Genomic DNA, 12,619 nt, shown 5'->3' with positions numbered 1-12,619 from the left:
CATGTAACTGGACAAAACTAAAGTTCCTTCCGCTTGATGAGGCAGTGTCATCATTTAACAATTCATTCCTTACTATACTTGACTCGCATGCCCCTAAACGCTCAGTAAGAATTAAAACTCAACTAGCACCCTGGCTAACAACAGACACCAAAACCAAAATAACAACTAGAGACAAAGCGTGGGATAAATGGCACTACCAAACTACCCCTAGATCGTATCAAATTCCAACAATTTAGAAATGAGACTAAAAAAGCCATCATACTAGATAAGAAAAATTACTTCTACAATCTGCAACATAAACATCAGAATAACCCTCAAAAGTACTGGGCAGGCATAAATAAACTTCTCCAACCAGGCAAATCCACTACTCCGACCCCAGGAACATTATCTGACAAGAGCCAAGAAGATATAGCCAATTCATTCAATACTTTCTTCACAGAAACCATCCAGTCATTAGCTAACCAACTTTCTCCTCCCCACACTTCTATAAACACTATACCCGACTCACCACTCTCTTTTAACTTCCAGCCAGTGTCCACATCCTTTATCAGATCCCTTTTGAAAAAACTGAAGCCAACCACCCTTTCAGCCGATCTTCTGCCGGCTGAATACCTGCAAATTGCTGCAGATGTCGTAGCCTACCCTATCTCAATCCTAATTAACAGAACCATAACCGAGGCCTCAATCCCCTCAATTTGGAAAATATCCTGTTATTCCACTCCACAAAGGAGGTTCATCCACAGAACTATCCAACTATAGACCTATAGCCATACTATCACCACTTGCCAAAATTATGGAAAAGTGCATGCACAACCAACTAATGCTCTATCTAACCCAAAATAAACTACTCACAGACTCTCAACATGGATTCAGACCCCATCATAGTACAACCACTGCCCTAATCTCTTTTACTGAAAACATTTATCTTAACCGGAATAATAAAAAAATATCCTCCGCTCTCTTCCTGGACCTATTGAAAGCCTTTGATATGGTAAACCATCAGTTACTTCTATATACTTTAAAAACCCTGTATCTAGATACTCCAGCCCTTGACTGGTTTCAAGCTTACCTCACTGTGAGACAACAAGCAGTAATGTGGCAAAACAAGCTCTCCTGCCTACTACCAAATACCATAGGAGTTCCTCAAGGTTCCATATTAGGACCTCTCCTCTTTTCAGTCTTTATAAACGACATCCAAACAGTCATCCCTGAAGCCACCTGCATTCAATATGCAGATGACTCGACTATAATATGTTCCAATGCCTCTCTTGCAAATCTACTAACTACCACCCAACATAGCTTCACCAAAGTCGAAAACTGGCTTGCCAACCATCTCCTGATCTTAAATCCAAACAAAACCAAGTTACTTCTCTTCTACCCAACCAATAGATCTCCGACTGAAAACTTCACTATAAAATCCAATAATGGGACCATCATCTCCCCAGACACCTATACAAAGCTATTAGGAGTAAACATTGACAATAAACTCAGATTTGATATACATATCAACCAAGCCATTAAGTCAGTCAACAAGAAACTTGGGACCCTATATAGAATTAAAGCCTTCCTTACCCGAATGCCAGGGCAGCCACAGCCCGTTCACACCTTCTCTCTACCCTACTATATGCCTCTCCTGTCCTCACTCACCTTAACAAATCTGATCTGGCCAAACTCTCATCCTGCTATAATCACATTGCCAGGTTCGTTACAGGCCTACCCTACAGAACACACCACTGTACTAACCTGAAAAAGCTTGGATGGATAGAATTCCCACACCTTCTTCACCAGTCCCAACTCATAGAGGCCTTCAAAATCCTTAAACAACCTGAGAATACCCCAGCACTAAAAAACTTAATGACTCCAATCTAAGCTGCCTTCGCCCAGCAAACTAAATCTCTCAACCTAGGTGGTGACGCGCTATTTACCAACACCACTAGTAAAATATGGAACTCTCTCCCAAACAACATCATGCTTGCAACTTCTCTAAGTCAACTCAAAAATAGTCTAAAACTCCACTTCAAGTCACACTGGCTATGTCCTTGCTCAAACCCAGACTAGTTCTGTGCCATTAACTAAAACATAAACCACTAGCTAAGATGATAAGTACTCTGTATACTGTGATAAATAAATATGTATCCTGTCTAACTCTATGTCATTATACTGCCTACCGTCCTTGCTAATATGTTATTAATGTTACATTTGTAGTAATCTCAGAAATAGTAATGGGAGTCTTGTACTTGTATGTAAATAGCCGATGTTTTTGTTAAGTTCTTTCAGCTCATTTACTGTACCTAATTATCAATGTAACTCTGTTGGAGCTTTTCTCCCGGGCCTCCGCTGAAAAAAGGACATGTATCCAGTCGGACCATCCCGGTTAACAAATGTAAAATAAAATAAAAATAATAATAAATAAATAAATTATGTATAAGGGGAGGAGCCTGAGCCTTGGATCCAAAGTCTGACAATCGGTTTTGAAGTACCCATTCACTGAAGATGGACAGAAGAGACAACACTGAATATTCTATGTTAAGCTCTTGATATAAAATCTACTATACTTAATCAGCTAGACTTGCATATAGTCCTTCCTTGCACTTGATAAACCATTCTGACTTTGAATCTCATCTTTTTTCCAAAAGCCTGTACTGTTAATATTTATTTATTATTTTAGTTGACATTTATTTACCGGGAGGGTCCGACTAGATATATGGTCCATTTTCAACAGAGGCCCGGGGAGAAAAGCTGCAAATACAAGTTAATAGTACATATTATTTACAGTTTAGTAAAAACACACCTTATTCGCAGGGTAGATTAGTGAAAAAGTTCCAGATACAAATCAGCTAGCATACATTATTTACAGTTCAGCAAAACTGCAGTTTATTATTATTATTTTTAGTATTAGTTTATTATTTACAGTTTAGCAACAATATCCATTATAAAATTCCCAGCAAAGAACACATGCATATATAACCACAGACATATCCTAGAATGCTTCAACTGTCAGACTGCACGGGAGCAAGTTTTTGTTTCACCCTTCCAGTGTGCTTCTCTTTTGAATACAGTTGTGTCATTGTGGAGTTAGTACATGTAACTGACATATGGAGTGAAGCTTTGCAATTGGGAAGTGTGGGGGGGGGGGGGGGGTTGCAGTCGTGCAAGGAGTACTTCAGTACTCATGTCACTCAGTTTCAGTAGGTGTATTGTTGGAAGAGTTTCACTTATCCGTCTTTCTGTTAGTGGGTTATGCACCAACTTTTCTCAGCTGATGCCTTTCTCGAGTGCCAGGAACATGTCCTGCAGGTCTACAGAAGAAAATTGAAACAGAAAGTACAGGCACAAATGGTTGAGCCTACTGAAATGTTTCTGCAGCTCTTACCACATATGAACTGAAGTATATTACTCAGAATTAAAGTCAGTATTTATCAGAAGAAATTGGGTATCCTATACTTTCAAGCTGACAGCTCAAATACACTGAGTAAAATAATGTAGAAGTAACACTATTCTTGAAAGAAACAAACATCAGTATGGTTGGAAAGCAAAAAGCAATTTATGTGACAAGGCAGATGCAAATATTGTGAAAAAATATCTATTTTGTGAGAAGCAGCTATGGAAATTTAAAAAACATTGGTACACACTAACCTCAATTCCTTCTGTTTCTTCTAAAAATCTAGCACTGACAGACACTAGTGCTTCTTCAGGCCATTCCTGGAACCAGTCAATTGCTGTACAGTTGACTACAGCTGGAAACTTCCGAGCACGCACACGAAGTGTGGAACCCACAGGAGAGAAACACAGAATAACCTACAGGGCAATAAAAATTCAATTTATTGAATGGTAAGGATTAAGGTATACAGCATGCAAATTATGAGGTAATTATTAACATTGTATAAAGAAAATAATAAGGCATTTATTTGTCAGTCTAGTGCATGTAATATGTAGATGTTGCCCCCAACCCATCCACCTTATATTTGTCCAGTTCCTTCCATCTTCCCCATGTCATCCTGAATGTCGCAGTGGATTCATAACCCAACATCCACTCAGGTAGTCCATGCCAAGGGTCAACAACTCTCCCTGTGAAGAAATGGTTTCTCAGATCCATATTTAAATGAGTTCCATTCCACTACATCTGACAGCTCCTCCTCCTCTACTTTTTTTATAGGTTCATAGTTGTGTACTAGGCTAATGGCCCTCAAGCCTTTACAAGCCTAGCCCATAGGATTACCCTGGCATCGTGCCACCCAACCTTAGCTCCTAGTGCCCCTGTCGAGTAGAGCCACTGGAGTGATCCCCGGGGTGAATTATCTATTTCCCATCCACTCATCAAGATTTCTCTTGAAGAGGGCCAGTGAGGTGCTCTGCTTGACATGTATGGAAAGACTATTCCATAGCATGGGCAGTCCCTGGGTTATGAACCTGTCCTTCCAGCATGTTTTCTTGATTGTGGTAATGAAGTTGAGGTCTCTGCAGCATGTGGTGTGGAGGAATTGGGATTTCTTTAGATGTAGCATTTCTAACAGAGCTGGGTCAGACATGGCTTTGTAAGTCAAGCAGAGATCGCCTCTAAGTAGGCGATATGAGACAGAGAATAGTTGGTGTTTTTTGAGTCTGTCCATATAGGACAAGTGTTTAAGGCTTAGGATCCTCTTTGTGAGGTACATTTGCGCCCACCCAGTTGTTGCAGGTGTCTAGAGAGGTACATGCCAAATGGGGCATTGTACTCGATGATTGGCCTAATGAGGGAAGAGTAGAGGGAGACATTGACCTCTTTCTTCCTGGATGCAAAACCCTTAGTAATGAGATGTGCCACATAGAAGGACTTTCTTACCACAGTGGCAATGTGGTGATCAAAAGAGAGGTTGCTGTCAACCTGTGTTCCCAGATCTCTTATAATGCCTTCTGTGTTCAGTGGACTACCATCAATGTGGTAATTTAAGGGAACTGGGTTTTTCCCAAAGGGGATGAAGACACATTTTTTGGCATTGAGCTTAAGGCCATGGTTCTAACACCAGTCGTTGATCTCATTGACGCCTTTCTGTAGGATGTCAACATCACTTGGGGAGTTAATAATAGCTCCCAACTTGTAATCATCTGCGAACTTTGTCAGCCAGAGTCCCTTCTTGTTGGCCTGGACTTCAGAGAAGTAGATACCAAACAGGAGAGGACCCAGGACCGAACCCTGTGGGACTCCACTCATGACTGATTGCCAGTTTGACTTGGAGTCAGCTACTTTCACACTGTGGGTTCTGTCTGTGAGCCAGTTTGCAACTCACCTAGTGATATAGGGGTTGGTTGCTAGCTCTGGTGACTGATTCAAAGAAGTTGACCAAGTTGAGCAGGCATGATCTACCCCTCACAAAACCAAACTGTGTAGGATGCAGAGTTTGGAGATTCCCTATATCCTTCTTTATTAGGTCCATGATGATGCGTTCCATAGCTTTGCATATCAGACTCGTCAGGCTAATGGGGCAATAGTTCCCGAGGTCTGTAGTCGCTCCTCCTTTGTGGAGAGTAATAAGTATAGCAGTGCGCCATTCGGTAGGGACAAAGCCTGAGGTGAGGCTGTGATTGAACAAGGCACACAGATGAGGTGACAGTTCACTCTGTAGTTCATATAGAATACAGCCAGGGATACTGTCAGGTCCCACAGAAGCTGTATTCTTGGCCTTAGACAGTGCTGTTTTAACCTGTGCAGCAGTAATACTGGGTGCCTGGCAATCTACTGGTATTATGATTGGTCCTTTGGGGGGGGGGTAAAGTTAGCAGTGAATCTGTCCGCCAGTATATTTGCAATATCTGTTGGCTCGGTATAAGAGGTACCATTGTGCAGTAGCTCAGAGCAAATCTGGGTATTGCCATGGAGATTCTTTACATAACTATAGAAGGTCTTGTGGTTGTCTTTACTATCTACTACTTTTGCTCAGTTTCAGTACTTCACTTTTTCCACATAGCACTTTGTGCACCCATATCATATCTATTCTCTCATCTAGTGTCTAATGTATACAAACCACTACTTTTCCACTCTTCCTGCAGTCTAAATGCTAGCGTACTTCTCTTCTTTACAATTCTCATTTTACCCTTGATCCCCCCTTTTCCCTTCTTCTTCCCCCATCTCCTTACAAGTTATTAATCTTTTACTTAAAATTAAACCATCATTTCTCCCTACCACCATACACACACAATTTTTCACCTTACTTTCACACCTGAGAATATAACACGGAACTGCTAAAACTCAGTCCCTCTTTTCTGTTGTCCACATTTCTGTGATATTGACAATGCACATCTTATGAGATTCCAGGATAGCCTAATCCTTTTTCCAGGCTTCTGACATCATATAGTGTTATCTTTCAATTCTGTTTTTTTTTTCTTTCCTCTTCTTTTTCTCATTTATGTTTTTTTTTAATCATCATCATGCCCAATGTTCATTTTCCATTCCCCTAGTTCTGCCGCTTTGATGCTTCTTTTTTCTTTACTTTGTCCCTTTCTTCCTTCTACATCTCTGAAAAGTCTGATAATGTTCACATACTTCTCACCACTGTGTTGCTGTTTTATTACTTGTGTACAGCCTATCCACATATTCTACCCTGGTCTCTGTTGCCACCATGCTCATTAATCAAAACTTTTTAGTTTCCTTGGTGTGCTGGCTGAACATACTTGTATGACTTTGGAGAATCCTCTTGACATCCTTAGGTCACCCCTTTTTTGTCCTCCTGGCAGCTTCATTCTCTGTCTATACCAGTAAATCACTGAACCCAACACTGACCATGACATAAGGCCTACTCTTCCTCTTCCTCATCCTTCTTTTTCTTTGTTTCTTTCTATCTTTCTTTTTTCTTTTTTTTTTTTTCTTGCAGTCTTTATGCCTCCCCACAGCTGAACATCAGCTTGTCCCCAGGTCCTTTCCTTATTCATTAGATCTAATGGACTCACTCTAGCCTCCCCAGGTTAGCTGTAATCCATGTCATGGCCTGGTGAGAAGATCAAGGATACTGGTGTAGCATTACATTGCTGCCGGGGAATGTTTTTACATGCCTAACCATTTTCCCCTTATCCTTGTGCACAGCTGTGCCATCTTCTGGGATGGAAATGCAATGGGGCATGCTGACATATTATTCCCACCTCCAAAGCAACAAAGACAGTGCTCGTTTCTCCAACTGACAACACTTCTTCTTCCATCTTCAGCCTCCTCTGGAGATCCAGTGTGAGGTATGTGCCCAGGAGCATGCCCTCCCTCGGATGGGCACTTCTGTTCTCCCACAGCAGGGCTTCAGATGCTTGAGCCACTAATCAAACCTAAGTCACCTGGGTCCTAGGCAGAGCTTTATCCCTCTACATCATGGCACTAACCTCACTCTCTTTCTCTCTTACTTCTTTCACTGTCAGGTCTAGGGTCAGTCCTGACACCATCTTCACTGATCCCACCTAGTGTTAGGATCACCAGTTATCAATAACTTGCCTATACTCTCGGTGCTAACACTTCAGTCATGGACAACTCCCTGACATCAAGTGCTGAATTCTCTTGCCCTCACCTCCCTGCTTCCCTTCTTGTTGCTTTCTGGATAGGTATTTGTCCACCCAGGTCCTTCTTCTCTTGTTTACGAACTTCCCACTTTTACATCCCTACCATCTCATATCTCTGTCACTCCTTGTCTCTTTTTCTCCCACTGTCTCCCTTTTCATTTGCTCTCTTATTTCCCTCCATGCATTCTACTGCCTTACTTTCCAACTGACTCCCTTATTACTTCCTCCTGTTCCCATCCTTCCTACACTAACTACACAACTAGCTCCAAAAGGTTCCATCTGTGGGCTCCCTATAGTGTTGGCCACCTCTGCTCATGTACCACCACTCTTTAACCCTAATACTAAGTGTTTGGCAATGTTCCCTGCTTTTCAGATGTACCCTGCCTCTCATTCTCATCTTCCCATTCCAGCCCCCTATATTCCTACATTTCCCATTCCAACCTCTCTTGTCTTCGCACAAGCCAGCCCTTCCTACAAGCTCCACAGACACACTACCAGCTCACATCTGGGATACCTCACCTACCTGCTTCCCTTCTCGTTTCTCCAACGTCTGCTACTAATAAACAAAAAGTTATGTACTCACCATAATGTTGATCCATGTTGTCTTCTTCCATCTGTCTCAACCTATGGGTTATCAGATCCAGTTGGATCTGAGACTGGCACTTCAGAATCTTCAGTGCTGAAGCTCCATATCCTCTCCTGTAATTCTCTTCATGCCTAAATCTCCACAGATCCAGTTTGCCTTACCATACCTGACCTACACATGCACAGTCTCCCTAACAAAAGCTGGGGTAAGACCAAAGGGACTTAATAACAGACTTTGGACTGGCTTGCAAGATCCACCAAGAACCACAAAATACCAGTCACAATTTGGAAGGGGGATGGAGGATGGGGTGGTTGAGATGGACAGAAGGAAGGTTAAAGCTGCGAACTGCAGTTCCTGTGGTAGAGGGTTTGATTCCCTCTTTAGTATAATAGTTAATGTGGCTCCCTCACAAACACAAAGTACAGGGTTTGATTCTCACATTTAAGGGAAACTGGATAGGCTTAAATGGCTTGCAAGGGCAGCTAGCCTAGTACTTACCTATGAATCTATGACCAGATCTAGCATTATGGTAACTTTTATATCAGATGTTATCTTTTCCGTCCTCCTTAATTTGTGAGAAAATGTTCCCAGCCAGACAATTGGGTGGAATTAGGAGAAAATATTCAACAAAATGGTGCAGCCAAAAATATCCTGGATCGAAACTAAATGTCTGTTTCGTAGTGAAACACAAAGGTATGAGTATTAAACCAGGTACCCTCCGCACAAATGCAGAGGTAGAGATAAACCTTATGTGATATAAACAAAGAGTTATATACTCACCATAATGATAGATCCATGTTGTCTTCTTTTCATCTAGTTCAACCTTTGGGTTATTGACTCTGACTGGATTTGACCTTTATGCCTTAAGAAGCTGTGGATCCACTGTTATGACTCCTCTGTATCCATAATCCCTCTGTTCCTCCAAATAATTCAGATTAAGTTAGCCTACTTATTAGGCAATAAAGTCTGTTATTAACTCATAAGTTATAACACCTGAATTATACACCAGAATATGGAGAAAACAATTAAATGAGGCTGTGTCAATCAAAGAGGAGCACCAGGTGAAAAATATGAAGGGGGAAGGAGGGAGGGATGTTGAACTGAGTGAAAAGGAGACAACATGGGTCTATAATTATGGTGAGTACATAATGTTTGTATTTGATGTTGTCTTTTTTTCATATGATTCAATCTTTGGGACAGATTCCCTAGCTGCCACAAACCAGGGTGGTATCAAGGAAGGATATTTTTGAAGTGGTGGAGCCAAACGATGGACAGGATCATGACTGCACATCCAACTTGAGAAATGAATGTATGAACTGTGGACCAATTTGCTGCAGCACATATTTCATCTACAGGAACTCTATCGATAAAAGCAGGAGAAGTAGCCACAGACCTTGTTGAGTGAGCTCTTGGTTTCTTCATTAAGAGATTCACAATTTTTCATATTCAAAAGCTAAGATGTCTGACAGCCACCTTGACAGTGTGACTTTTAGAAACACTCTGGCCTAGCCTGGCTTTAGAAAAAGTTAAAAACAGGTGATTGGATTTTCTGAAATCTTTAGTCCTATAGAGATAAAATCTAAATTGTCTGTGAATATTCAAAAGAAACAGAATATATTCCTATTTACTAGAAAATCTTGGGAAGAATACTGGTAAATTACTAGTTTGATTAATGTTCATTTTGGATGCCATTTTTGAGATGAATGTAGGATTTCTTCTCAGAGAAACCCTGCCCTTATTGAAAATCAGATAAGGAGGTTCACAACAAAGTGCTCATACTTCGGAAATCCTTTTAGATGAAGTGATGGCCACCAAAAATAGTCTTCTAAGAAAGGTACTTTAAGTCTACAGAAGCTGATGGTTCAGAGGGGCAATCTGTTAATGCTTGAAGCATAATAATTACTGTATATCCCATGGATGAATAGGATTCCTTATGGGAGGTATCAATAAGAAAGTTCCATGTATAAAAGCCTTTAAAATTTTTACAGAAGCTATAACCCCTTACCGTGGCCAATATGGAAACTGCAAATAGCAGCTAGTTGCACTTTGATTGTTGAAAAACCACATCTTTTTTGGAAAAGGCCTGACAAGATGTCTAGAATGGAAGGAAGAGGAGTTGAAAAGTGATCTATCCCCTTAGCAGTTGCCCAGATAAGGAACCTCTTCCATTTGCTAAGGTAAAACTTTCTGCTACTCAATTTTTGATAGGCTAACAAAATACGAACCAAACTGAATAGAAAGCCTGGTATCTCTGGCCACTATTACAATTGCAGAAACCATGTGCTTAGCTTCAGTGTCTCTGGGTCTGGGTGAGGCAGCCAGGATGGGTGAGTCAGAAGGTCTGGATGGTTGTCCAGTGTCCAGGAAGGACATAGTAGATGAGGCCAGAGGAAGGGGAACCACACTTGCCCTGGGCCAGACAAGAGTTATGAGAATTATTTTGGCCTTGCACCTTCTTGCTTTCTGAATGAACTCTGTTAACAGAGGAAAGGGGGGGAATGCATATAGAAGGCCCGGGGGCCACTTATGGACTACAGCGCCTCTCAGTGACTGTCCCTGTGATGGGATTAGGGTGAAGAAACTGCTGCATTTGCAGTTCAGATAATAGGAAAAAGGTCACAACATGGTTGACCCTAGTGGCTGAAGATGTTATTCACCACTGCTTGACTGAGTGACCACTAATGAAGCAGGAGGATGGATTTGCTCAATTTGTCCAGTTACACACTGGAAGTCCCCAGGATATGCATCACCATGAGAAAGCAATGGGAAGACATCACCCTTTGCCATACTCTCATAGCCTCTCTGCATTGAGGATATGAATGGGTTCTACCCTACTTGTTGATGTACCAGATTACTGATATGTTGTCCATCTAAGTGGAAGTCACACCTCTGAGGAGAAAGTCCTAGAAAGCCTGCAATGTTAGGAGAAATTCCCTCATCTCCAGGACACTGATGCAAAGACTGTCCCCCGTGTTTGACCATAAACCTTGAACTATCTTCCCTTTGAAATGCCTCCCCATCCCATGAGAGAAGTATCCATGGTTACTATGGTCATGGGGAAATATGCAGAAAGGGTTGACCTTCTAGAAGAGCTGTGAAGGTTCAACCAGCATTTGATGTGAAATTTACGGGTTCCATACACTAGATCGCATTTTCACTAATTTGAAATAGTGCATGGAATGCTCACTGCAGCGAAAGTGCACTTAATGTAAAGTTCACTTACGCAAAGTTCAGTACACAAACAGATGTTGTACTGAACTTCCGTGCAGTACTCACGGACCTTAGGGTTAGGGCACAGGTCATAGTAAGGGGATAGCCCGTACCATGACCCGTGCCTAACCCTAAGAACCGTGACGACTGCAGTGCAGTAAAGGACATAGCAATGTCCTCCACTATGGTGCGATAGTCACGAACCTTAGGGTTAGGGCATAGGTTAGGGTAAGGGGATAGCTTTACTAACTATCCCCTTACCTTAACCCGTGCCCTAACAATAAGGTCCATGACTATCGCACCATAGTGGAGGACATAGCTTGCTTTTTATGTCCTCCACTGTACTGCGGTGTTTTTGAAGTGCACTTACGCAAAAGTTCACTTTCGTTAAAGTGAACTTTCACAGAAGTGAGGCTTTCTATTACAAGTTCGAAGTAGTAAACTTTTGTTCTTGTAATAGGAATCCGAAATTTATACATAGGCATTAGATGAATCCGAGCATGAAAACAGTGGAAGAACTGATTGCACAGAAATGGTCCAATAAAGAATTGTCATGTTGTATCTGGCTAGGGAAACTAATGTTATTGTCAAAGCCATCAGTTTTAGCAATTAATAAGTTTTGCACATGGCAAGGGGTGTTGAAGAACTAGCAAAGCTGTCTGATGAAGAGATACAATCCTGGACTCTGGAGCAGTAGCTATCTGGTTGCTTGTGTTCAAGTGGCATGCAATGAACTCTGTTGTGTCGGTATTAATTTGCTTTTGGCGTGGTTGGCTGTGATGCTCAAACGTTGAAGAAAGCCGGAACAAGAAGTCTCATTGTTGGAATAGCAGATCCCTGGTTGGTGCTGTGAGGAGCCAATCGTTTAGGTATGTGAACACCTGGAACTCTAGCAGTCTGAGATATGCTGTGACTACTGCCATGCATTTGTTGAACACCCAAGGGGCTATGATGAGACCAAAGGGCAGTGCCTTGAATTGGAAATAACTGACAACTCCCAACCAGAATTGGGGAAATTTACTTGACTGCCTTGACATCTTGATGTGGTAATAGGCATTCGGGAGATCTATACAGCACATCCAATTGTGCTTCAGAAGAGGTAGAATGGACTGAACCATGGTCATCATGTACTTTGTTTTACAAACTAATTGAGATGATTAAGGTCCAAAGTTGGCAGCACGTCCCCTGTCTTTTTCATAAATAAAAAGAACCTGGAATAGACTCCAGATTCTAACTGGGCCGGGGGGACCTGTTGGATGACTGTTTTTTCTAACAGCTTTAAGACTTCTGCTGTTGTGGATTCCATCT

General features: G+C 41.7%; 1 protein-coding gene across 1 annotated transcript in view; it reads right to left on the bottom strand.

Moving 5' to 3' along the window:
- Positions 1–12,619, bottom strand: part of LOC122800226 (dynein axonemal heavy chain 17-like) — a 17,083,451-nt gene that overhangs the window by 4,190,362 nt on the left and 12,880,470 nt on the right. Inside the window, exon 57 of the mRNA XM_044069720.1 lies at positions 3,637–3,798. Coding sequence (XP_043925655.1) covers positions 3,637–3,798 — 162 coding nt within the window. The remainder of the gene's footprint in view (positions 1–3,636; positions 3,799–12,619) is intronic.

Source organism: Protopterus annectens, chromosome 4.part0 (genome assembly GCF_019279795.1).
Source record: "Protopterus annectens isolate FY-2018-M chromosome 4.part0, PAN1.0, whole genome shotgun sequence".
NCBI classification, from domain to species: domain Eukaryota; kingdom Metazoa; phylum Chordata; order Ceratodontiformes; family Protopteridae; genus Protopterus; species Protopterus annectens.
Note: the sequence above shows the minus strand (reverse complement) of the source record. Positions and strands in the feature narration are given on the sequence as shown.